Source organism: Pipra filicauda, unplaced genomic scaffold, assembly GCF_003945595.2.
Source record: "Pipra filicauda isolate LSUMZ 115617 unplaced genomic scaffold, ASM394559v2 scaffold125_size2111803_pilon, whole genome shotgun sequence".
NCBI classification, from domain to species: domain Eukaryota; kingdom Metazoa; phylum Chordata; class Aves; order Passeriformes; family Pipridae; genus Pipra; species Pipra filicauda.
In genome coordinates this window covers 646,186-674,169 of record NW_024103718.1, presented here as the reverse complement: position 1 = coordinate 674,169, position 27,984 = coordinate 646,186, and the positions used below count along the sequence as shown (strand labels likewise).

Sequence of the window (27,984 nt, the reverse complement as noted above, 5' to 3'; positions counted from 1 at the left end):
TTTCCATGTCAGACAAGCAAATGCTTCCTTGAAGCATTTGGATTTATTTTATTCCCCATCACTTCTTCAAACTGAAGAAAAATATTCCGCATCTCTTTTTTTTGTTTGTTTTCTTGTTCTTCTTTTCTGTTAAAACATCGGCTTGTTAGTGTTTTCTTGGTAGTTGGGAATTCAAAATGGTGCTATGTTGTTGTACAAGAGGTTGTGGGCAAAGAGAGACTCAATTTCTGTTTATCCTGAATTGCTCCGTGTGTTGTTTTCTCATGAACTCAAAGGAACTAGAAGATATGTCCTGAAGTCTCCCTAACAGCAGCATTTATATTTTCAGTCCTCCAACTCATTCTGAGTAGTGTCAGCTCTTTTCTACCTTCTGTCACTTTATACTATCAGAACACCCACATAAGTCCCTCATGGTATGTGAACACTTCTGTGAGGAAAGGTGGGTTGAAACACATGTGGCCAGCACTGAGTTTTGGTTCCCCCTGAAGAGCCATGTCCTCTACAGATTGTATGCAGAGTTAGTAGATACCAACTTTGATACAAGCAACTGGCTCCTTGGAGTTGACACAGCAATGAAGTCACAGTGAAACAGAATCTGCGCTAAATACTTGAGAAGGTGGTTTAAACTGTGACAGAGCAAAAAGGGAAGGGCAGGCAGATTATTTAATTCCTCTAGCTCAGCTGCACCTGTCCTTGTATATGGGTATCCTAAAAATAATGCCAAGAATTCTGAAGGATTTCACGATGATCCTGAGTAAGTACTAATTGCAGAATATGGTGCAATACTTACGTTACAGTCTATTGTTCTTTCAGCTCATTAGCTACTAATTATAATGAGAGCAAAGTTTTTCTTCATATTTATAAAGCGGCTGGTAAAGCTACAATGACATAAATAAAACTGCAATAACATAAAAATAAGAATTATTTTAATGAATCAAGAAATAAAAAGCCAAAGAGGACAGAGGTAATGAAAATGGCTGATTCTCATCAGGTTAATAAAAGACATTTCAGAGACATGGCTCTTGAATTGAAATGTAAGTAAAAGAGTAAGTAGTCTATTGAAGCAATTTCAGAGAGGCCTTCCAGGTGAAATCTTCAGAGGCATATAATTCAAGGAATAAATGTTAATTGAAAATTTTTGGAAATGAGGTTCCTAGAGTTGTAAAGTGTAAAAGTTATGTAAATTTTGAAGGCACGGAAAAAAATTACAGCATGGGTAGGGTCCAAATTCTTTTCATTCTTACTCATCTCCTCTGAAATTTGGGGAGAAAGTTGAAGCACATATTATAAACAATTGCTTGTCAAAATAATATTTAATGCGTTTCTGAAGGAGTGAGCAATATATTATGTACCACAGCTCATAAATGGGACAACTTCTAAATAATAGCAAACAGATTTAGTATTAGGGATGGAGCTGCCTCACTCCACAGTAAGCACAACATTATTACTTTTTTTTTTTGTGGTTAACATGTTCTCAAAATAAAAATATACAAATATAGGAAATGTAATAAAATAGAAGATTATATCTAGAGGGTTCAGCAACAATATGTAAATATATAATGCAGATAGTGAATCAGCTGAAGTTTTCAGAGAAGAACTTAGAAAATGTAGATTAAGAATGTCAAGTGCATCCATTATAAGGTGACTGACCGAGCACAGCATCAGCAATTGGCTATAAATTTGACCTACCCTATAAGTGCATATTTATAGAAATGTTATGTGCATACATATATATTTTTATATAATTATGTATTTGTGTGGTGTTCATCCATAATGTGACCAGATGGGAGTGTTTGGGTCGATACCTCTTCCTGTACCTGAGGTTCACAGAATGGGTAAGATTGGAAGGAATGACAGTGGGACATCTGGTCCAGCCTCCCTACTCAAGTAGGATCACCCTAGAGCACACTGCACAGGATTGCATCCAGATGGTTCTTGAATGTCTCCAGTGAGGGAGACTCCACAACCTCTCTGGGCAATCTGCTCCAGTGCTCAGTCATCCACACAGGTTAAATGCATTAAGTTTGACATATATAAAATGCATTAAGGCTAAATGCATTTTAATGTATATAAAATGCATTAAGGTTAAATACATTTAGCATTGTGATTTTAAACTAGTTCATATGTCTGGATTGCTGCTGAGACATCACTGACAATTTGTGATTTGCAGTATTTTTTATTGTGAGAGGAAAAGAATTTGTAGACTTTCATTTTGCAACTGCTGTGGGACTAGGCAGTGTATTAATCCACATAGAACAGGTTGGCAATTTATCACATTTTAGGATAAAGTACAGAGTCCACTTCAACCCTACAGCTTTGATGAAGTCACTACATATATACCAAAAATTAATTTCACCTTTTATTCATTAATTATTTTGACTCATTGTATTTTCTGAATTGATCTGTGTTGCAATGTTTAGAAAAAAGAGCTAAAACTTCATTCATATTATTTGGGTTCTGTTTTGCATTTCATAGTATGTAGCTTTAAGAAAATTACTGCTGAGGTGATGATATACTTACTAACAGTTCTAAAAATCTGACAGGTAGGTAACAATTTCTATGCATTATTGTTATCATGAATAACTTAAGGAATATTTTTAGGTTTCTTTTATGTTGTAGCAGCTGTTCTCCATTTCTCTAAGTCAGATTGCAGGCACTGAAAGGCTGCTTACTTCTTCTCTATCTTCTTGCAAAGAAAATGACATATCTGTGCAAGCTGATTTATAAACTGGTGAGGAGGAGGATCGTTTAGTTTCAAATAAGCCATTATTTCATGGATTTTTAGGGCAGAAGAGTCACCATTTCCTTTTTGACTGTTCTATTAGAAGTTTGTGGGAGGAGAAAAGTGGCTGCTGTTAGTAAGAGGCGTACAGAAGTGTATTTATGCACTGCTTTATTCTGTTGTTGCAGAATGTGAATTAGCAGGATGCAGCTAGTCTGAAAGAGGCATATGCAACAAATTCCTTAGCCCTATAGCAGAAATAGGACTTTGGCTTTCAAATCTAACATGTAAGGACAAAAAATATATCTAATTTCTGACAGAAACTTTTGCCTTAAAGGTTTGGTTATTTTAAAAAATCTGAAGATGCAAGTTTTCCATTTCTCTTCAGTAGGCTTCTTATCGTTACTTCCATGAATTTACTTCCTAAGTGTGTTATTTTCTCATTCGTCCTATGTTACTATCTTTACCTTATTCCTTTGATCAGAATTCGGTGTGCCTTTTTTAAAGTAGTTTTAACTTATAAATCAAAATTAGCTATGCTAAAAGGCAGGAGAGTCGATGTAAATATGACAGGTTCATGAATTGCCTGTATTTTCAAATATTACAAAGACATTTAGACTGTTGGAAGATAGTGCTTGGAAATTGCTGATTTCTGTATGATTTTATCTATATTATGTCATCTGAAAATGACATTTGTTGCTTTAAAAACATATGGTGGTGATAGCAGGAAATCTTATGCTTACCTGTCAGAGCACATATCTGCATGTCCTGAAATGTTGCCATTTTTCAGTAATAGTCCCATTTCCAGGCTATTTTGAGGATACATAGTAGGAGACCCTGTAAAAATACGCTTAGATACAGTGCCTACCTTGAGGCTTGCATGCTAATCAGATCAGATGGAAGGTGCAAAGGGAAGCACAGTAAAGTGAAATGAGTAGAATGTTTTACAAGCCAGGACCATGCTGTTCTTTCTGCCAGGCCAGTGTCACCTCTACTGAAACCACATAACATTTATAGAAAGGTTTCCAAATGTGTATTCTAAAACTTGCAAGAGTTATGATGTTTGTGTTTTTGGGGAGCATTTTCCTTCCTTGAATATCACCATACCATCTATATTGTCTCCTGAAGCTGATAACAAAGGTTCTCTGAGCTAAGGTGATCTCAAAGTAACCTCAAGTTTCTGAGGAGATTTTTCATTGGACCATGGATCTCTACTACATCACTACCCTAAGAACTTCCCGTGCTATCATAAAAATGTTAAAGCAAGTCTCGATAGCCAAAATTGGTGAAGAATCACCCTGCTGTCATTGCACTGGGGCAGGCAGCCTGTACTGGAAGGCCAAGACTGCCCCCCTGTCATCACCAAAGTTAGTAACATCTTAGCTGTGAGTACTGACTTGTTTTCTTTGCGATATCTAAAAACCATCCCTTCCAGCATCTTTAAAACCCACCCTTCGCCTTGTTTCCTCAGTGAAATTGCATTATATGAATTCATCTAGCATCTGGAAGTTCCTCTCAAATACAGTAGATGGTATGTCAGATTTACAATATTTCTAATGTCCCACACTGATATATAACTGCAGCAATATAAGATGTGAAAAAACTTGATCCCATAAAATTTCTGGTTAATGCTTAATAATTTTCAGAAATGTTCAGATTGCAGAGCATGAGAATAATTGCTAAATTCTCCTTATAAGCATATCTTTTTCAGGCAGTCATAAAATAAGTTGAAAGCAAAATGGTTTATAGAAAATTAGTTACATAGCTTGTAAAATGCTCTACAATGTACTGCAAACAAAAGGGAAAATTTCCTGCAATTTCACAATTTTGTACTTGCTCAGATGGCCATTAACCAACAAGATGAAAATCAAATTTATCCTATTCACTCCATGAATTATCTATGATTAACAGTGTATAGAATGTGATTTTCTAAAGCGTCTTTCATATTCAAGGTACCTTCAAGCACTTTGTAAAGAAAAGGGACAAAATAAACACCACAAGTATACTAAACATGTATAGGATAAAAAAACTTGCCCTTTTCTTTATGCCACAATTGAATCTTTGCTCAGTGACTCTTAGAAACCTTGTGTCATAGAATCCTTAAGTCAAGGGTGTTTTGCTATTTCTAGTCTTGTACATTATAATTATTTCTGAGGCATTTTATGTGTCCTTCTTTCAACATCAAACTGAGTGACTGACCTTCATGTTACTTTCTTAGTGGTATAAATTTTATGCATACACCTTAAACTTGTCCTGCTCTATAAAACCCATGATCTCTTTATAAGTATTTAGCAGTTGTGGGCTGAGCTCTGAAAAAATGGCTAGAAAGAATGAGAACTTACTTTAAATACTTTTTTTTTCATTTGACCTAGTGTTTTCCATGCTACTATGAATCTGAGTTATGCTTTGTTAGCTCTTCTGAACAAGGCATTATGATGCCCACATAACTTCAGCTAATGGAACTTTAAGAAGTCATTGGGTACCATAAGACTTGTGGTGTCGTTACAGAATGTAACACCACAAGTTGTGGTGGTTCTGTGCATGGAAGTAAGCTGGGAGTTTTATTCACCCTAATGTCATTACAGTGGTAGAGGCTTGGCTGCATCAGGCCCATAAGTAAAAAAGAATGGAGTAGCACAAATGTAAGCTTTTCAGTTGCAGTAACTGTTCTATAATATCACCCAACTCTTTTGCGCACATCTAAACAACTTTAACAAATCAAAATCTGTTCTAGCTACCAGAGAGGATGGTCTTCCCATAGGCATGTGTAGAGAGGAGTACATAATAATCTACAACATAATTATAATGATAGGTGTAAACTTAACCACAATGATCATGTAGCCAGTGTAAGGTCTTTAAACAGCCATAGCTGGAAGCTTGCCAGGAATCTTTTAGCAGGACCTAGCTTCCTTGGGCAAAGAGCAAAAGTGAGTGAAGATGAAAAGGGAGTAAGCAGCCTTCCAGGGCCATTCCATTAAATCCTGAAGGAGGAGATACTCTGTTTTATGAAGTGATATAGTATATCTAAAATATAAAGAAATACAGATACAACTATATTTTTCCTGTTGATGAATGTGTAATTCAAGAGTATCAAAATCTGCAAAAAAGCTGCTTACCCATATAGTGATTATCAAAGTCTTTTAGTTAAATGATGTTTACACTGTTCCTTAATTGATTTGGTACTTTCAAGATCTACCCTGCCAGTTTGAAAATTATGCACTCTAAGCTTTTCACACACTAAATGGCCAAAACAAGCAAAGCTTTCCTGCATATCAGATCTTCACCATGTCTTGCTCAGTACTAATAAACTTGAGGGCTTTGTAGGTAATTTTTTATCAAGCCAATTTTTCCTCTTTTTTGTTTTCTTAGATTGCCACCAAGAGTGTTAGTTTTGTCAAATGCAGTCTGAATTTCTGTGGGTCTGAAATGAAACAATGAGCCCTTTGAAGACACCTCTTTCAAGGTTGCACGTGATAATATTGAACATTACCAGCTGGATCAGTTTTGAGCTAGTAATATGAGGGTATCATGGCCCATGGGTTCTTTCATTATTAAGTTTGTCAGACCCTAGAAGTTTGCAATACTTCCTATCTTGCTTACTAAGCATGATCTATTACGGACTTGAAAGAAAAATCCTGTATAAAGGATGGTGATACAAGGAGTGACCTGATGTACGTATCAAGCCCCCAAAAGCAGTTTAGGAAAAAGTAGTTTCTTATTCAGTTATTCTAGTTTGCTTAGTGACTGCATTTTGCATGGACCACTGCTTTCCTGAACCAGCATCTGTGTGGCTCTGGCTGTGCAAGGTGGCAGCTGCTGTGGATTTTCTCCAGGGCAGTGAGCTGGCAAAGACAATTTATGTCACTCATCCTACCTCTGCCATCCAGGAATATGGGAGGAGTATTGAAGTAATGTACCCCATTCTGATACTTGTGGCATGACTAAAGACTGCTTTAGGCCATACGTGGTAATGCTCTGTAAGACTAAGTGAGCCAGGTAGTTTTTGCCTGTCAGCAATTGCAGTGTCATTGCTTACTTGAGCTTTTGGGTGAATCTGGGGTATTAAATACAGTTTTTCATTCAGAGTCCCTCAGCTGCACCAAGCACATCCCTAGTGTTGAATAAATAAGTAGTATTTTAGAAATCTTTTCTGTTGTTGTGAGATTCCCATCTGGGCACAAAGCAAATCCTCGGCTTCTTTGTATATTTCCAAACACTGAAAGAATTTGGATCATTAACAGTTTTTTGGGGTATTGATTTTTATGGCTACTGCATCTTTAATGCTCTCTGCCATCCGCATTCTTCACAGTAGTGTGGACACTGAGAATCAGTATTCTGCATGAAATCAGTTGCCAGTATTACAAGTGATTCGTAGTAAATGTAAGAACTTCATCACTGTTGTAATTGCTTGATGGTAGTAACAAGGCATTTCACTTGAGACTTCTTCAACATAGGTAATCTTAAGTCCAATTTAATATTAGATACAATTTTCCCACCATGCAACTGGCTGACAGCAACATCAGAACATTTCTTTCATCTCATTCCTACACAGTTTAAGAAACAGACATCCGAGGCCTGAAAAAAGTAAATTAAACAAGAACAAAAATTGGCATTATGTCTCTTCTTTCAAGTTTGCGTGGAGAATTTTCCACCCCTGTGTGCTCTGAAAAGGGCTGTAATCCAAATGACACACTGCTGATGCGGTGATCCAAAATAATTTTTAAGGCTTGGGCAAGTGCTGTGGGCTAAATTCAGCTTTCACTTAGACCTCATTCCAAATACAAAAATACGTAAAGAGGTGGTGAATTCTCATGGTCAAACATTGCAGCAGAGATGCATCTAAACCGTTCTGTGATGTAGAAAGAGCAAACTGAGACAGATTAAAGTAGGGGGAAAGCTAGGCACGGTAAGTGTATGGGCTAGAGCACTGTGATTGATCTCCTAAGGATATTGCAGTCTGTCTGAGAGACCAACGGGAAAACTGCTTATCATGCACAGCGTTCATGCCAAATGAGCAGCTAGATTCTGACATGCTGTAGAAAAAATTAAGACACCAGTCTGGCCTCTATGAACTGGACAGTCCTGGGATCTAAAAGTAGTGAATTTCTTTTTTGGATCTCCTCAGCATAGTGTTTTTGCTGTGCGTGTGGTGGAGGTATTTGCTTGGATACCTCCACCTTGCTGACCCTTTGTGCTCTCTGTCTTTCTGCCAGCAGCTAGGTGCTTTTCACGTTCCTCATCACAACTGCATCCTCATTTGATGCCTCAGCCAGCTGTTTCTGGCTTTGCATAGCCTGTGCCTAGCTTGTGTCCTGTCTGAGCCTCCTTCTGTATTACCTTAATGTTGAATCATGTTATCCAAAGTAATACTCTCTGTTAGCTAAATAGTCTCCTTTTAGTTCAGTTGGGAAGGCAACTTGGACAAGAAGTTTTATTGAATTTTAGTGAAAAGTAAAAGGTGCTGCAGTGAGTCCAGAGAAAGGCAAGGAAGCTGGTGAAGAGGCCGTAGCAGAAGTCTTTTGAAGAGCGGCGGAGGGAGTTGGGGCTGTTTAGCTTGGAGAAAAAGAGTCTCCCTAAAACTACCTGAAAAGAGGTTGCACTGAGGTGGGGGTTGGTCTCTTCTCATAAGTGACAAGTTACAGGATGAGAAGAAATGACGGCAAGCTGCACAAGGCGATGGGGGGAGCAAGTGAGCAGCAGCAGGGTCTGAAGAGTCTCAATAAGAGCACTAAACTGGGAAGTGTCATTCCTAAAACACAACAGTGTCCAAAGGTACAGTCTATATGAGAAAGTGTGCATGTATGTACATGTATACCAAGACAGTTTATCATTTTTATTCTTCCTGTATTACCATTTTGCTTCCTTGTTTTTTGTGAGAGATAAGTGCATTTTGCAGCCTAACTTACTAGTTTCTTTTAGCAAGTCCTTTCACAATTGAGACAGAATACTTTGTTATTATGAAGAAAATTCTGACACTTTTAAAAATGCAGTGTAAAATATGCAGAGAGACTATCTGGTTAGAATTCATGTGAAATGAAAATGTAGCAGATAGGATGCTACCTGTTTTGAATCACACCGCTGAAAAAAGTGCATGCTGGATGCCAATAGCCCTATCTTTACTTATTGTATTCTTATAGCTTGTCTTGTGGATTAAACATAAAAGCAAGACCTTATTTAGCCACTATTTTTTGTGACTTACCTGTCTTTAGACATTGTTATTAACTCAGGCTTGTTCTGTCAATTTCTGAATGTAAAGCTTTATCTCCTGAGCCTCCCTTTTTAGGCTGGAATATACAACCATTTCATGTCACTAGGGTCAAAAGGAAGCCAGCTTGCATGAGAAGTGTTTGATCTGTCTTCTGTCTATAATGCGATCTGTAATTCACACAAAAAGTCCAGATATTAAGAAACGAGGGAAGCCTATCAGCCAAAGGCTTGCAAATGTGTGCTTATCTCCATTCAGCTTCAATTTAAGCAAGCTACTTAAAACTCCAGTGGAATTCAAGAGGCATGAATTCTTTAGATAGTCTAATAGAGGGCTGCAAAGATGATAAGGGGCTGGAGCATCTTTCATATGAGGAAATACTGAGAGAGCTGTAACTGTTTAACCTGGAGATAATGAACTCAGGAGTAGATCCTGACAGTATGAAAAAATACTTGATGTGAGGAAGTAAAGAACACAGAGCTAGGCTTTTCTGAGCAGTATCCAATGATAGGATAAGAAGCAATGGACACAAATTGAAACACTAATAAATACTAATTAAACATGAAAAAAATTTTCACTGTAAAAATGCAGGACAAACATGCCCAGGCAGGTGTTAGAGTTTCCATCATTCAAGATAGTCAAAACCTGACTGGATGTGGTCCTGAGCAACATTCTCTAGGTGATGCTGCTTTGAGCAGAGAGATTGGACAAGAACATCTCAAGAAGCCCTTTGAGATTCTAATCTCAGAGATTCTGTGATCTTATTTGCCTTCCACTGGGACATTTGTCTAATTTTGAACATCCGAACAGAAGAAAAAACTCTTTCACTGTGAAGGTGGCCAAAGAGTAGAATAGGTTGAACAGACAGGTTGTGGAGCCTTCTTCTGTCAAGATACTCAAACTCTGACTGGACACAATTCTGGAATACCTGCTCTAGCTGACTCTGCTTAAACAAGCAGCAGCAGACTAGATAATCTCAAGACATCCCTTTCAACCTAATTTACTATGTGATTATGTGAACTTAAACCAGTAGAGGCATACAGTGTCTTTAGGAAAAAGCTGAGAGGAGGCAGAGTTCTTCTATATTTTGAATTTTATTTTCCTGAACAGCTGTGGCTGACCCAATGAGGATTGTGGTTAGTTTTCAGGGTAAATCATAAGTCCACAATCTTTGTGGTGGGGGCTTAGAAGTTACTTCTTTGAACTTCTACATACATCTTATGTATCTTATCACTCCTGACCAGTGCTCCATGCCTCCATTTCTCTTTCCTTCTGTGGGGTTGTGGCAGCAGTGACATAAAGCATTGAGTGCATAGATACGTGAATTATCTGTGAGTACTTCATAGCTCATAGACCCAGATGTGTATATCTACTATATGTTTTGTTACTTTAGGCAATAGTTTGACATCAGATGAATCCCATATTACACGTGTTTCTTGAGGAAAAGCAATGCATGAGATAGAATTGATGTTACTTTTTCCTGAACAAGATTTGTAAGAATAAATCCTAATGAAGGAGTATTAACCAGGGCCAACTGAGTAGATAGAAGTACAGTTTATCCTTTAAAACATACTCAAATAATGGATATCATATTAAGTTATAAACCTTCAGTAAGAAGTCAGTTGGCAAATAAAAACTGAAAAGTAAAAAAAAAAAAAAAAACAAAAAAAAAACCACCCCCCAAACTTGCACATGTAAGCCAGTTGAAGGAATATATTAAACTGTATTTTAAAGAGAAATAAATTACAATCATATAAAGAAGATATAGCTGATTATGTTTTGACAACGTAAAAGAACTTTAAAATGCGTGTGGTTTGACTCATTTTGATGATAAAGGTTACTTTTTCTTTTGCAGAAAATGATGAGGTCATCCGTGTTTCATATGTTCATACTAAGCATGGTTGCTGTCGATGTGATTGTTGCTGCTAGTAACTACTACAAAGGAGAAAATTTCAAGAGACAATATGATGAATTTTACCTAGCTGAGGTGAGTATGCTGAAATGACTATCTGGATAATTTTCAAGATAAGCTAAAGTAAAAAATGTGAATGTCAAGAACATTTTAATATGTAATTTCTTATTCCCTTAAGCATTCCAAGAATACTTTGCTAACTTGTTCAACTTCCTCTGTCTGACAATAGCTGACAGCTCTATCTTAACAACCTTTTGAAAGGTAATTTCCTCAAACAAAATGTCACTGGTAATGAGCTGAGGCTTAAGAATAACATCTGCAGGCAATGCATGACTGCTAAGTTGCTATCTTTCTCTAGCAGGAACATAACATTCAGAAGACTTTAAAAAGATGACAAAACACTTCCTTTTAAAAAAAATAATATAGGACTTCTCCCTAAATCATTTTTACATACTTAGCTTCCAGAAGGTCCTTAAGCATAACCAAAATAGTATTACAAATAGTCTGGCTTCAGCAATCTGGAGAGCATACTGCAAAAAACCACATTTATCCAGTCATGAATTTGGTGAAGGAGGAGTCTGTGCTTCTGAACCACTGAAGTGGAGCTACAAGTGGCATTCTGACAGGGAGCCTGCTTGAGTCATTAGCTGGTCAAGGATTTTACTGTAGAACATACACTTAGAGATACTAGAACCTTCCATACATATCTTTTTAGTACTATTCAATTCAGTTAAAAAAAATAATTGAAATCTTTGGTACTAATGTACTGGCATAGCTTCAAATAGATACTTGTTTTTCCTGTATTGAGTGAAGTCAGTATTGTATGATTCTTTATTATAAAGATTTATTTCCATGGGCATTGTGAATTGTGACTTTATCTGAGTAAAAAGCCAATAAAAAGATCAGTTCTTTCACCAGTGCACCAAGATCAATTCTCTCAAAGTGTTGATCACAGTTACCTGGGTTGGGTACATGTTTAGCTTTATGGTTATTGCAGTTTCCCTGGCTTCAGTAGTTCCACACTCCATTTTTGGAGCCAGAGAAGACTTTCTTAGGCTAGAGTGCATGATAGCAGAATATTCCTTCTGGTTTCTCCTTTGTTGGTATTGCCTTGTTGGCAATACTCTGTGGTTTTATGCCCCACTTTAAACCCTTTAGTTCATAACAGTGCAATGCTTCATGAATCTCCTTTTTTTAAGGAAGGTTGAGTCGATACACATTTTTTATCTTTGTTTTAGAATTTGTGTCTGATCTCATAAAATTGTATGAAGCTGAGAGTTCACCAGTTATGGTGAAAATGTTCACCAGTGGTGAAAATGAAAATGAAAGCAAGAAAAAAGTTAAAAGATAGCACCAGAGTCCAAACCTTAAAAAAAGCACATATTGTAGAGACAGCACTGCTGCTCATACTCTGTTGTCTCTCATGCTGCTGGAGATAGCTGTAGTTTGTGTGAATATTGAGTCAATGTTGGCCTGGCCAACAATTACGAGAGTAATTGTGAAATGTGTTGTGCTTATTCTATCTCGAGTTTTAAGTGCATTTGTGGTGGGTTGACCTTGGCTGGATGCCAGGTGCCTACCCAGCCATTCTATCACTGCCTTTCCCAGCCGGACAGGGGAGAGAGTAAGATGGAAACAACCTGTGAGTTGGGATAAGGCAGTTTATTAAACCAAAAGCAAAGCAAAAACTTGTGTGTGCAAAAGCGAAGCAAAAGATAACATGGTTTATTCTCTACTTCTCATCAGCACTGATGGTCAGCCACTTCCAAGAAGCAGGGCTTCAGCATGTTCCTTAGCAGGCAGCCATTGGAGGTAACAAATGCCTGCCTTCCTGCTTCTTGCCTTAGCTTTTATATCTGAGCTGACGTCATGTGGTATGGAATATCCCTTTGGTCAGTTTGGGTCAGCTGGCCTACTTGTGTCCCCTCCCAGGATCTTGCCCTTGATTGAGGAAGGAATGTTACAGTGCTGATGCTGTGCTCAGCAGTAGCCAAAACACCGGTGTGTTATCAGCACCCTTCTAGCTACCACTGCAAAGCACAGCACTGTGTGGGCTACTATGGGGAAATGAACACAATCTCAGCCAGACCCAAGACAGCATTCAAGAAACAACATTAACATGAAAAAGATTCTCCTGAAAATAAGACATCAGAATAAAACCCATCAGCATATGCTGGGTTCTCTTGTTCTACCCTACAGATGAGGATAGAATTGAAGACAGGGAAACTCATTCTACTCTCCATCATAGTTTAACCCCAACCAGCAGCTCAGCCCCACACAGCCTCTTGCTCACTGTCCCACAATGGGATAGGGAGAGAATCATCAGGGTAAAAGTGAGACAAGTCATGGGTAGAGATAATGACAGTTTAACAGGTAAAGCAAAAGCCATGCACACAAGCAAAGCAAAGCAGAGGATTCATACACCACTTCCTATGGGCAGGCAGATGTTCAGCCATCCCCAGGAAAGCCAGGCTCCACGACCCATAACGGTGCCTTGGGAAGACAAACATCATCACTTTAAATCTCTCTCTCTTCCTTCTGCTTCCTCCAGCTTTATATGCTGAGCATGACACCATATGTTATGGGATATCCCTGTGGTCAGTTGGGGTCAGATGTCCTGGGTGTGTTCCCTCCCAACTCCAACACCAGCCTTTTTGCTGGTGGGGTGGGGAGAGAAGCAGAAAAAGTCTTGACTGTGCAAGTGCTGGTCAGCAACAACTAAAACATTCCTGTTTACCAACAGTTTCCAGCACATATCCAAAATAGCACTATACAAACTATGTTGAGGAAAGTTAACTCTGTTGCAGGCAAATCCAGTACAATGTCCTTGGCCGGAAACAAATAATTAAATCAGCATTAAAGCCTGAGACCGTGAATTCACAGTAGGCATTTTTGCTTTATGCCTAGCATACAACAAGTGGAGCCCAGATTCTTAACAAAATAACATTAATTCTATTTTTATTCAAAAAAGGGATCACTGCATGTCCTATTTCTATTTTGGCTCTGAATATATAGTATAATTATGCTTTTAATAATCAGTGCTAGAAACAATCTCTTCAACATCTATTTCAAGTACAGGGTTTGCGAGGTTGTTTTCCAACAGAAATACTTGCCAGAGTTTATTCAAGGTGAGTATATCATGAAGACTAGTGTATTATAATTCTGTCCTATAAATTATGTCCAAATTTCTTTAACAATATATTATTGTGTTTCTGTATAGCTTAGATAATTGATTTATTAGTGGAGAGGTTGTCAGAAAACTCATTTGCTTGCATTCTACATTTTACATTTCTGATTATATAGCATAAAGTATTCTGGGATAGAGAAGGGGGGGTATTTTAAAGCATTTTTTTATGTCTGTTTGTTGATTATTTTTTTTAAGCCTGTTATGCTTTTACTAGAGGCACTGTAAAAAGCAAACAAGAACAAAACCCTAGTATCTTGTAGAAGGAGGTATAAAGGAATGTATAAGAACAGTAGAAGAGTAAAAAAATCCTGGGAGAGAGGAGGAATTGATAAACGGGTGTCATTTCCTACTTGGTTATTGTGAAACTTGTTCTTTCCAGTACAGAGTGAACAAAGAAAATGTTTTTTAAGAGCCTTGAGGAGGCTGAATACTGAAACAATGCAGATTATTCCACAGTGGCTACTTTGTTTCCTTGGTGAAGAAGACTGGTTGGAGCAGAATGCACTGCTGTTGCTCTGTCTTTTCCATTAGACTAGGCTGCAGAAAGCTTTCCCTTCAGTGGGAGCTGACTTGAGCAGCCAACAGCAGTGAGGATTCCCCTTGCTAAAGGAAATGGCCAGATAAATTACAGCAAGCATGGCTTTCTGTTACATTTTCCAGAAGTCATCTTGGGAGCTGCTGACTTTAGGAGCAGATATGTCTAAGAAAATAGCTCTCTTGGTCCATTCTCTGGATCAGACATTTTAGTGATCTGGAACTGTAGAAATACATCTGCTTAAGCTCAGGAGACAAATCTAAGTGAAGCTATTGCGATGCCCAATACTGAGAGAAGAAACTTGTTTTCATTGTTGGAAAGAGAAGACAGACTCAAGAAGGCAAAAAGCTATATGAGAAGATAAAATTAATTCTAAACCCAGATCCATTCTTTGCATAAGTTTGTATACCTAGTAGTAAATAAGAGGTTCTGACAGGCATTTCAACTTTTATACATCAACCCTGCAGATTAAGCAAAAACAGAATTTTAACAGGATTACTCAAAACCCCAGTGCAGTATTTGAGAACCTGGAAAGAGTAGGGCTTCAAACTCATTTCAGTAATTTTTAATGAGGATGTTGGCTTTAACTGCTCAATACCTACACAGAATAGAGATGGATGTTTGGTTTATATGCATCTCCCACATTGTCTTCCATTAAAACATTTTACAGGCTAATAGTCTTATTAGAGATGTGTAAGATTTCCACAAATATTGCTTGAAAGTGTCGGGACACCAGAGTTCAAAACCAGGTCTTATACGGTTCCTCCTAGATTCCTTCTGTAGCCTGTCCCCTTGCACTACTGACTTTGCCCTGTCCTGGATAAAGGACGGATTGAGTGCTGTGTCAAATCTGGTAGTGAGAGAAGTGTGAGAGGTCTGTGCCCTTAATCCCACTGGTCCTGCTGGGAAGAATCCTTGTCTTTCCCGACAGCTTGATAACCCTTCAAATGAGCCACTGTTACAAAGAAAACAAACTGAGTCTGTCACTGTTGGGTTTTCACTGATACTGAACTCTGCCTCTGAAAAAAAAAACTGTTTGCTACTGGCTGCTGGCAAAACGTAATGTTGCTGAAGGTACCATTAGTACCATAAAGCTTCCAGGTGGAAGCTGATCAAATGGGAGGTAGCTCTCAGAGAAACAGCCCATTCCTGTTAGCTCCTCTTTGCAAAATTAGCAACCTGATGTAGAGTGGCTGCTCAGTGGCTGCTCGTGTGTTACACCTGCTTTTTCTCTGTGGGTCTGCTCTGGCTTCATATCTGAGTTTGCCTTTCCCATGTCTCTACAGCAATGAAGGGAATTATTTGAGCTTTAAAAAAAACCCCACAAAACTATAAAGTTGTATTACATTTCATGTCTAACAAAAAGTTCTAGTCAGATATTCTGAATCTTCTCCTGTAATTAATTACAAGGAAGGAAAAAAATACAATCTCTGTCAGCAGGAAGACAGGTGTATAAATGTAATCAAATGTTATGCAAACCATTTGATACATTTTTAAGTGCCAGTGGTTTGAATTGATTTGACAAGCATGTGAAATGCAAATGATCCTGCCCACACATTTTTAGAATAAATTAAATTACACTGAACATCATATTTGTTAGTCTTGTTCTAATAGGAAGCCTATGTGCTCTGAAATGTATATGTGTGTATTTAAGTGGTCTCCTCGGACGGTAAGATCAAAGGAGAGATAGACAACAGGTTAGCAAAGGCATATAGAGCTTTCAGAAAACTCCTAAAAGAGTTTGGCGAAATAAACACCTGAAGAAAAGCACAAAGATCAGTGTTTACAGAGCCATAGTGCTGTCTACTCTTTTATATGGATCCGAATCATGGGTCATCTACCGCCACCACCTGTGACTCCTAGAACACTTCCATCAACACTGTCTCTGTACAATCCTAAACATCCACTGGTCAGATTATGTGACCAATACATCTGTTCTAGAACAGGCAGCACTTACGAGCATTGAGGCCATGTTGCTGAGAACACAGCTGCGCTGGGCAGGACACGTCTCCAGGATGGAGGACCACCACCTCCCTAAAATCATGCTTTATGGTGAACTTGCCACTGGCTGCCGCATGAGAGGAGCCCCAAAGAGGAGATATAAGGACTCCCTGAAACAACGTCTCAGCCTTGGCCATATTGATCTTCATCACTTGTCTACTCTGGGCTCCAATCAGGAGGCCTGGAGACACACGATGTATAACACTGCTGAGAAGGCACACAGGATCACTCTCGAGGAGAAAAGACAACGCAGAAAGAATTGTGTCTTGCCGGTACCATCCAAGGAGTCTTTCTGCTGTGCCTTTTGCAGCCGGACTTGTCTATCTCGCACTGGCCTCTTTAGCCACCAGCGTGTTTGTAGCAAATGTGGGTAGAGCCTTCCCAAATCTTCATTCACAAAGCCTAGCCATGATGATGGCTGTTTCACCTGCTCTGAGCTGAATCCCAGCTGCTTTCTACCCACTGTTCCATTTTTCTTACTTTGACCCTCTTCTCTTTCAGGACTCAGTTAGATGTGTTGTCATTAAAAGTGAGCTTTACTTTTAAGATTTTTTAATAAAATATTTACCTTGTGTCTTAGATAGAGATTTTCATGTAAAGAAGTAGTCTCTTCAGACTTGGCTCATTGTTCTCCTAGAGCTCTTTGAGATCCCAGAGCGCAGGCTGAAAAACTGACCAGATCCATTTGAGAATAAGAGCCTGAAAGTGTCCCTACATTGTCCCTATGACTGAAAGCACACAAATACTTCTAGTAGTCTTTCTTTCCTAATGTGAAGAGATTTTTGGAGTGCTGTGAAGCATTTTGCCTTGATTTAATCATTCAGAAGACATTTGAAGCCTGATAACTATTTTGCATGCCTTGAGGAAGCTGTATGATAGAGCTGGTAGCACTTCTTGTAAATAGGTGTGTGGACTAGGGGAATAAACGTAGGACATAAACTTCAGCGTTTAATTTCCATCTCCACTCCTTCTTGTGGCAGTCCTGTACACATAAAATAAGTAAAATTTTTTTAGCTATCTCACAACTTCCCTCTTTTATGTTGATAAGTATATTTTTGATGGACTGTAGAGTTTAAATTTTAAATAACATAAGTACTTAAGGCAGCATCCCAGAGATTGTCACTGTCAATTCAAAGTTAAAATGTTAGTCTCTAAATTTTTTATACCCTACCAAATCTAGTAAACCTTATGATTCACAGTCAATTAGTCTAAAAGACTAATAAGGCTTTTTCTCAAAGGAGATTTAAGCTGTTTTTCCTTAATACTTGTACTGCACTTTGAAAGTATTAGTTGTATTTAGATGTGACCTAATGTTATTTTAGTGTCTCTTTTAAGCCCCAACATGTGTAAAGGGTCAGAGAGGAACATTTCTGAGGCAAGGAAAAGCATCTTTTCCATTGGGTTTCCTGGCTGTTGGAGAGTGAGGGAGAGAGCATCTAGAGTACATACAATGGTAAAATAAGAAGGTATGTGATGAAGAAGTGTGTCTAGGCAGATGTATTTTTGGTAGTGGGAGAAGTAAGAGAAAATAAATTTTGAAGATGTAAACTTATTCAAAATTGTCGCCTTTTGTCCAAGCTGAACGTTATGCATTTTACTGTGCAAATATTTTAAAGCCTCTGGAAGAACCCCAAATTCATTCAATCCTTACAAGTAGATTTCTTCTCTTGTAACTTCCTACTAGGCACAACTTCTTTAACACCTTTGTGAAAATTAACCAATTCTGGACTAAATTTGAATTTCGTCTCTTTTTTAAATTTGTTTTAGGTGTTTAAGTCCCACTACTTCTTTGCTACCTGTTTTGACTGTCATATTTCTATGGATATTTTTGGAAATTGAAATAGCAATTTTCAGACTAGAGACCTTAAACTGTGATTTGTTCCTGAGGTCTCTTAAAATTCTTCAGGCGGCTTGTCTATATTGCTTTGTATTTTGAAAAAATAAATCTCTTCATATTTTCCTTTTTATATGTGTACATAAACTTAAAGATCAGCTGGATTGATTTATTATTTCATGCTTTCCAATCCATGAAATCTACCTGTCTGCATTGAGTCTTCAGAAATTTTCATAAAGTGAAATTTATTATTGTTTATTTTGTTTAGAATATGGTTGGTTTTGTTAAATGTTATGAAGATCTTTATTTTTGCCCTACAAAGCCTCTATAGACATCATGACATAAAAACTTCTAATTTAACTCAGTGTTTTGAATGCATCTTTCTTGTCTTATATATTTATCTAGGTTGCTTTCACAGTTCTGTTTGATTTAGAAGCTCTTCTGAAGATCTGGTGTTTGGGTTTCACAGGATACATCAGCTCATCTCTTCACAAGTTTGAATTGCTGCTTGTAATTGGAACTACTCTCCATATTTATCCAGACCTCTATCATTCTCAATTTACATATTTTCAGGTATGATCATCTACTTTTACTTTTTACCCTATATATCAATTTAAAACATTAACCCATCAACATTTCACACAAATGTCAATTTTCTCACAGTATTGACTCATTTTGAGAATAACTTTAAGGTAACAAATCTCTCTGTTCTTAACTGTGTTCATTGTGTTGCCTGTGTATTTTGGTGCTGAAAAAAATCTCCGGAGCAGTTAATTAGGGGTGAGATAAGAAAGGGTTTATTTGCCAAGGCAGTAGATGTTATAGGACGCATGCCGACTGTGCCTGAGAGGTTACATTTTATAACATTATCCATCCAATCCCAGATGTGTCCACCCTTTGGCCTTTCCTCTGGACCGCCCCGGGTCCACCCCTTGAGAAATGGGTCTGGGGTGTATTTTGGGACCCCCCCTTCATCATCTTCAGCTTCATCAGAGTACCAAGGGTACATGATTACCTAATTCTTGACCGTATTCTGTGGTTTAGGCCCTGATACGCTGTTCTCCAAACAGTCTAGGCCTTTGCCTTGACAAAAGACTAAACACTGCTACTGAATTCAGGGGTAGGTTTGATATGGTAACATAGAATGGGGTAAGAGGGTTAGGGAATGTGTAAACAAGGGAAAGGAACAAGGCACAAAGGGGTTTCTGCTTTTAAAACCTACAATTCTTACCAGTCTTACAAATATTAGAAAAATAAAAAAAAAACATTAGGGGCTTAAGGCATCAATTGGGTGGATTTACAGAAATAGGATTCTTTCTAACTTTGCTGAGAAATCCTTTCTGTTTTCAGTAACTCCTGTTTCTTATCTGAGCTGCACTGTTCAGTAAGTTCTGGATTAGTTTCTTCACTGTCTTTCATTGAGCCTTGACCCTGTATACAGCTGTTTACAACATTGCCTTCCTGTAGTGTCCACCACTGTTTTCCTGGCTGGTCTCCCAGAGTTCTCAGTACAGTTGCTGCTGCTCCTCCAAATCTTCATCTCTGTGACAGTCACATGCCTAACTAAGAGGCTCTGCTCCAGTTACTGTGGGTCTTCTGAGGTCATTTCTCCAGAATCTTCTTAGAGTTGGGTTTTAAGCTCCTCAGCCATTCCTTATCTAGAGGGAAAGTGTGTTTCTTGAGGCTGTTCCTACATTTTCACTTTGTGGAAGAGTAGGAGAGACAAAAAAAAGACTTGTTAATTCATACTTCTGATTCTGCCTGTCAGTCAGCCCAACTAATTCCCCATTCATCCTCCCTGAAGTGCCTGGGATTACTCCAGTTTTGGGAGAAAGCACTGGGATTCATTACAATGTGTTATATTCTATAGTGCTAAAGAAAGGGAATTTTAAGTATATATATAATAAAGGATTCATATCATTATTCAACAATGGATTGGCATGGTGAATAAGTAATAATTAATAAAGGAAAATAATAAATTGTCCAACAGAGTCCTGTCAATCAATTTGATTAGTTATAGTGACACGTACTATGAGTACTCCCCAAGTGTGGGTTGAAGTATAATGGTCTTTTCAGATTTCTGCAAATGTCATCCTGTATTTTTTCTGAATGATTCTACAAACCTGCTCAAGAAAGCTTTCAGGTGAAAAAAATCTATTTTGCTTTCACCTGATATTATTTGAAGACTTTTAGATCATTATAGCATTGATTTTGCTTTCCAAATATGTAAAATATGGTTACTCAGTGCAGCATGGTACATCTAACCTGCAAGAAAGGATGATCTGTCAGGACTATGCCATTGCACTGCTGCGTCAAAAGCACAGAGGGAACATAGCTGGGAGATCTCAGTTAAAGAAGTTAGCAACTTGGTTAATAGTTGGTCCATATTTATTAGGGAAGAGTCCACTTATGACTGGTAGTTTCTTTCTAAGAATTTTAAGTATAACTTATGAATATTTTGTACTAAATGGGGAACATCATCACTAACTCATAGGATTGAAAGTGTAATTAAAATGTAGCCAGATGTTGATAATAAAATAATAAGTATTTTCTTTTTAATGGATTTAATTAGTTTTGTGGAGCTGAGTTGGTGTTTGTTTAATTACAACGTGCTAACTTTTATGACAGAAGATTCCAAGATATGATTTTTTTTTTTCCAGAATGTATGAAAGATACATATTTTACAAGCCATCACACCTGCTACACTGAAAGATTTGGGTTTTATTTTGCAATCCAAAACCCCTAAGAGGCAAAGGATAGGAAGGTTGAATACCTTTGATGTCAACTTGTAAGGGAGGTACACACTGTATTCCTCTGCAATTAAGTTCTGGGCAAGCTAGATAACACATTTTCAAATCAACCAAGGTCAAAAAGTCTTTTTTGCATGAATACATCTTGATGTTAGGCAGATTTCCAGGCCTTTAGGTATTCATGATGACAGGTTAAATGTGTTCCTTGTCAGTGAATAAAACAGATTACTGGAAACAGAAGTCCTACTTGACACATTCCAGGATAGCAAGCAGATTTATTGTTTGGCATGTCTAGTCTTCCTTGCATATATTTCAGTTTGCATTATTCATTGGTCTTTACCATTACCTTTTGCCAACACATCATTCACTCTTTACTACACTGGCTACTGTCCACTGTCCCTCTTATCTTTCTTGCATTCACTGTGCATTTATTCAAAACACTTTGGAAAGTCCTCTGTGAAAGACTACAGCAAAGAACTGTTACATGGCAATAATCCATAGGGCACAAAACTAGTGGAGAAATGACACATTTTGCGTAATTCTGCAGAGATCTGTAATGAACCAGCATAAAAGGGAGAGATTTAAACAGAATTTGACCTATACTGGACTGAAGAGATGGTACTGTATTTCTGCTTGGGGAAAATATGGCTGAGTCATTTTCTGAATAACTATCATTCCTTGTAGGAGATGCAGCCATTCTTTGTAACAAAGCTGTGGTTCCTCTTTTGTATTATTCATTTTGATTTGTTCTTTAACATATCTTTATATTTAATCCAAATAGTGCTTCTTCCACAGCTCCCAAATTTAATACAATTTGCAATCCAATTACACAAAATGCATAAATGTTCATTAGAGTGTACTTTTGTTAAATTCAATTTGTCACCTAATGAAAATAAATGAATAAACCAAATAGTATCAATAAGATTAGTGTGTTGCTTAAAGGTCAATAAAGTTCTCCAAAGGGGAAAAAAGTAAGGCAGATAATTGCATTTATCTAAAACAGAATACTGACTAGCGTGAAATCTTCACCTCACTGGGGTCTGTGTTGAAACCAGTATTGATGGGAACAGAGCTAACATTTACACCATGAGTAAATCTTGTAAGTAAGAAGGCACCATATTTACATATTCATAGTACTTGGAAATCTCCCTCATCTCACTGTCTGCCTTGGTATCCAGTTTCATGTAATGTAACCACAGTACCTATATGAAAGAAAGGACTTTATCTCACCTTGTGCTAACGTTATGAAAGTCTAGTCTAACCTCTGATCTGGCACTCTTGTTTACCACTGAAGACTGTGGAGACTCATCTCATCTCACACAAGGGATCTCGTATGTTTGGAATAAGTTGCTCTCTTGAGTCGACTTTCTCTCTCTCCCTCCCCTTTTGCAGTAAAGTCTAAATGACAAGCATATTCTGCATACCTTACAAATGGGTAGGGAGATGAGTTTCATGCAAAATCCAAAGGTGTACAGTATTTAGCAAGCTACAAAGTACAGTGATCTCATTCTGTGAACAACTGTCATACTTATTTTCTCTCCAAAAACAGCATAGTAATTGTATTGGACTTGCACATAGTTCAGCCAATAACTGCACTGCAATTCCTACCTTTTGATTACAATATGATTCTTGTGGAAATCCAGATGATACCTTGGGCTAGAGAGTCTTTTTCTCCTGAAGAACTGCAGAATCTCAGTTCCCTCATATGCTGCTGTCTGTTGTCTTCAGCAACTACTGTTGTTGCCACTGCCTCTTGTTGATGATACTGGTATTCATGTCACTGTGCCACCATCACTAGCAGAAATAGGAGAATAAACAGCTCTTTCAAGTGGACTCAGCAGTAAATGGGTCAGGAGTTCCACACATGATCAAAGTTTTACTGCCAGTACTAATACTGCAAGTTATCAAATATGTCAGTGGCACACGTTGCTTTTTCCTCTGATACTGAGAAATGCCACCCAAAATTTCCCATGTTATATATAATATCAAATAGCAAAATATGTTCATTACCAAATTTGCTAGGTTACATAGTACACAATGCCAAACAGTTTTGCCTTTGATCACTGAAATGGAAAGATTTGGCAGTTCTTTATGTGAATATGTAACCTGGTACAACAAACATTATAGAATCATAGAAAAATCTAGTTTGGGAGTGGCCTTTCAAAGTAATCTCATCTAGCTGGCTGCTCAAAGCAGAGGTTTCTTCAAAGACTGTTCAGGAACCTGTCCGCTTAGAATAAGTATGAATTTTTAGAAGTGATGCTAATCAAACCAGAGCAATTTACTATCACTGCAGTAGATTCTCAGTTGCTAAATCTAGACTGATGTGCTTGGACCCCTGCCTGGAGCCATTCTTATATTTGCTAACACACTATAAGCCTCCATTGGTCTCTAATTCCACATTACATTCAGATTTACTATCTGTCATATGTTTTGCCTATGTCTTTGTTCCCATTGTTACCTCAAAACCAGCTTTACCCAATTGCATTTCTGCAATGACTCTTAGTGATCTGTGAGTTGTTTACAGCCTTGGGGTCCTTCAGTCCTCCCATGTCTGTACTATCAAGACTTCTGCTGTCATCCCGTGCCTATATGCTTAAATGCTGCTTATGTTCTGTGTCTTATATTTTTAACCTAACACAACTTGTCATCTGTTACAAGTGCTGTCGACCTAATATTTATTGGACTACAGGGCTGCAAGTCCATTTTTGGCCATGACTGTCTGATATTTTGAAAAGTTTTGATTAATGTAATAATCAAATCATTGATACAGTTGTATTTTCTTTTTCCATGCAGGTTCTTAGAGTAGTTCGGCTTATAAAGATTTCTCCTGCTTTGGAGGATTTTGTGTACAAGATATTTGGACCAGGAAAAAAACTTGGGAGTTTGGTAGTATTTACTGCCAGCCTGTTAATCGTAATGTCAGCAATCAGTTTACAGATGTTTTGCTTTGTGGAAGAACTGGATAGATTTACAACCTTTCCACGGGCAAGTATAAAAAGCATTACTCATTAATTACTCAAAATGATTACTCATTACTTGTTATTATTTTCTTATCATTGATATTTTCTTACCATTGATGGTGAACTTGGCAGCGTTGGATTAATGATTGGACTCGATGATCTTAAAGGTTCTTTCTATCCTAAATAATTCTGTGATTCTGTCGTGGTTTAACCCAGCCAGTAGCTAAACTTCACACAGCCACTTGTTCAATCCTCCCTCTGACTGGGATGGGGGAGAGAATTGGGAAAAAAACTTTAAAAAGCAAAATTCATGGTCTGAGATAAAGAAATTTTAGTACGACAGAAACAGAAGGGAAAACGATAATGATAAAAGCATTAGAATATACAAAATAAGTGGCACACATTGCCATTGCTCACTACCCGTTGACCGATGCCCAGCTAGTTTCCGATCTGCAGCCACCAGCCAGCTTTCCCCCTAGTTTATATGCTGACCATGATGCCATACAGTATGGGATATCCCTGTGGTCAGTTGGAGTCAGCTGTCCCAGCTGTGTCCCCTCCCAACTCCTCGTGCAGCCACAGCCTGCTCACTGGTGGCATGAGGTAAGAGGCAGAAAAGGCCTTGGCTCTGAGCAAGTACTGCTTGTAACTAAAACACTGGAGTGTTATCAACATTATTCTCATCCTAAACCCAAAATACAGCATTGTACCAACTACTAGGAAGAAAATTACCTCTACCCCAGCCGAAACCAAGTCACATTCTGTCATATTTTTTTATTACATTAGTGATCTTCCTTTCCTTCTGAGAACCATGAAGCAGTTTATCTCCATATGTATAGATAAAAGAATTGTATTTTCTGGGTATAACAGTCTTCCTGTAGTCCTTCTGTAGTGAAGACCGTCTTTCTTTGAGTGAGGTGTTCTATTTCTGCTGTCAAGGGAATATAGAGAAATTTTACCTATGCACTGTGATGATGACACAACAGCATATGGCTTAACAGTACTCTAGCATGTTACAGAAAGAAGATTCATGCCCACAAGTGTGAATATTAGCCACAAAATTTATATAAAATGTCTATACATGATTTATATCTTCATGTTGTTCTTGATTTGTACAGGAATGCTTGTCTTACACAGGGTTATAAAATCAGTCTGCATTGACAAAATAAGTGTTTGCCTTTTGGGTATAAATAATGGATATTTATGAGCATTACATTAATTCAGAACAGAACACTGAAAATCAGTGGAAATTGGAGCTAATGTATTTATTGAAGCACACTGTTCTGAATGAAAATACTGCCATTTCTTTAATAGTGGATTAGACTGAGTGTACATGGATTGATTCCAGTGACAATTTATTTGTTTCTGTCATTCCAGCTTGGTTATCCAATGTATCTATTTTAGTGAAAGTGCATTGTTTGGAACGATTAAATAACAATGAATAAGGCAGCCTCAAGGGTCATGCATTTAGCAAACAAAATGGCTAAGCAGCAATTTATAATTATCAACCTGAACTTGATGTATGGGAAGCTGGCCATCAAATGTGAGACAAAAAATGCCTACCCACTGGGAATAATGTAACACCATGCTTTCTATTTTGGAAAATGTGCTTAGAAAAGCATCCAGTAGAATTCCATATAATTAATTGTTTAAATGCTGAAGAAAGGGAAAAAGAAAAAAAAAAACCACACACACACAAAAAAAAAAAAGCTTAAGCTTTTCTAATGTGTGACCAACTCCCACGTGTAACTTCTGAAAAAAACCTCCAACTTCAGATTTCAAATCACCAAGGAATTTTGTTTTAGAATTATTTTATTAGTTATGCAAAATGGCAATGGAAGTCCTCAAAGAGTTATTGTAGTATGATTAAAATAAGACAGATTCACAAACACCTGCACATTTTGACTAGATAAATTTGTATCTGAGTAAAGATCCACTTGCAATGAAAAATTACCAATATATATTGATACATTAATAAAGTTTTGGATTATTTTAAGCATTTTAATCTGTTACCATTTAAACTTCAATAAGAGCTTCTAGAATATTGAATTTTAACAGATATATGAATATCCTAAATATATGTTGGAAGAGTGAGAAAATATTCTCTCCAGCAAATTATACATTTTTTTTACAAACAGAAAATATCTTTACTTGTTTCCTCTTTTCTTACTTAAGTATTGGAAAATCAGAAGACCTGTTACCAACAATAAAGGAGTGTTCCAGCAATACTGAATTGAAAATTTTTTAATATTTTTCATATGATGGCCAGAAGTAAGAGTCTCTCCTTATTTTTTATTTAATTTTTATTTTTATACATATTCACCTTGTTATGATTGTTTCAGAAGTGTATAGTTTACAGTATATGGCTTCTTTTTGCAGTTTTATACTGAAACATCTCTTAATAGGTTTAAAGTCAATGAAAATTTTGAACTCAAAATTTGTGATTGATTATGTGAATAGTGGTGTCCCTCCAAAGAAGTGTGACTTCCTAGAAAAGGTTGGGGAGATCTCACATTTTCTGCCCTGAATAAAGACCACTGAATCAGTTTACAATAAGACAATTAAAATTATTTTCAAAACATGACTGAAGACATACTATATAAAGTAGAGATGATATGAGATCTGCAATACCAGAATTTGCTAAGATAAATTTTTAGGAACTTACCCTCAGAGAATAGCAAACCTAAAAATTCCAGCATTGTTACTGTGGCATTTTTTTCATTACAAATACAGAGAGAACAAGCATGATAACAAAAATGGTGACATTAAAGGCTAAATTTTGAGTTTGTACAGTAAAGTGTTTTCTACACTGAAACAGACAAAACCTACAATCATTTTGAAACTCTAAGTGCTTTATAAAAAGGCACAGTATGGGTTTTGGAACAAGTAGACCTCCTCCTTTTGCTAATGCCTCTAAATTGCATGTTTTCACATGGTTTCCTGATGACAGTGAATAGGCACAAGCTCAGTGTTGCCATGGCCACTAATTTCACCCTTCTTTTGGCCATTACTTCTTTTGGCCCAATGGACTGGCTTTCTATCTAATACCAAGTATAAAAATATAGATGTTTGCTATAATGTTTTTAACCCATCTGCTGTCTCTTATTTTTCCATGTCTTCTTGGGCTGCACGTATTGAGCCATGAGAAAGTACAGGGGTGGCTGGGCCCCTGAAGAAGGAATGGGAGGGGAAAACTGTTCAAAGGCACAAGTGTAAGAAGGCCACTAAGAAAATTCACTGTATGGAGAACAAAACACATTGTTAGTGTCTCTGACTTCCATGTCCTGGTATCTCTTGGAGTTTGGGGCCATGTGCTGACTGCTCTGTATCTCAGGTTACAAAGCTGGGAATGCTGCCTTTCTTTTGAATGGGTCATTACAACATGAAAGCCAGGCCCAACTGATCTCAAGCAGCAAAAATCCTCCAGTCTTCACAAAACCAGATCTTTGCTGCTAGCCTTAAGCTTGGAGAACGTTCAAGATATGAAATATTAGCTCAACCTAAGCAACATCCATTTGTAAAGTTAAACAATGTAGTCTTAATTGTCTGATGCAGTTAAAATCTCAGTATGACTGCCACATTTTTACAGGACAGCTACTCTTCTCTCAGTGCATTACTGCACATTCATGACTGTGTTAGGAGGAAAACATAAGTTTATGGTGGTAGAACAGATTGCAAGGAAGTTACAGCAATATGTCCTAAATCCCTTTAACTTAATTTGCAGAAAAAATCCCAGTGATTGTAGAACAGCTTCCATGAATACGGCCATTGGGATTTGTCCCCTACAAGCTCCAGTTACAAGACAAGTACATTATAACTGTTAAGTGGTAATTTGTGTGGCACCACCCCTGTAATAGTTGGACAAGATATCAGAA

At 37.5% G+C, this 27,984-nt stretch overlaps 1 protein-coding gene across 5 annotated transcripts in view; it reads left to right on the top strand.

Annotated features, from left to right (window-relative positions):
• The window catches only part of NALCN (sodium leak channel, non-selective), a 225,406-nt gene that overhangs the window by 96,433 nt on the left and 100,989 nt on the right, over positions 1-27,984 (top strand). For all 5 annotated transcript variants that reach the window (XM_039389441.1, XM_039389448.1, XM_027730766.2 and 2 more), the window contains 3 exons: positions 10,783-10,914; positions 18,802-18,969; positions 23,943-24,134. In XM_039389441.1, coding sequence (XP_039245375.1) covers positions 10,783-10,914; positions 18,802-18,969; positions 23,943-24,134 — 492 coding nt within the window. The remainder of the gene's footprint in view (positions 1-10,782; positions 10,915-18,801; positions 18,970-23,942; positions 24,135-27,984) is intronic.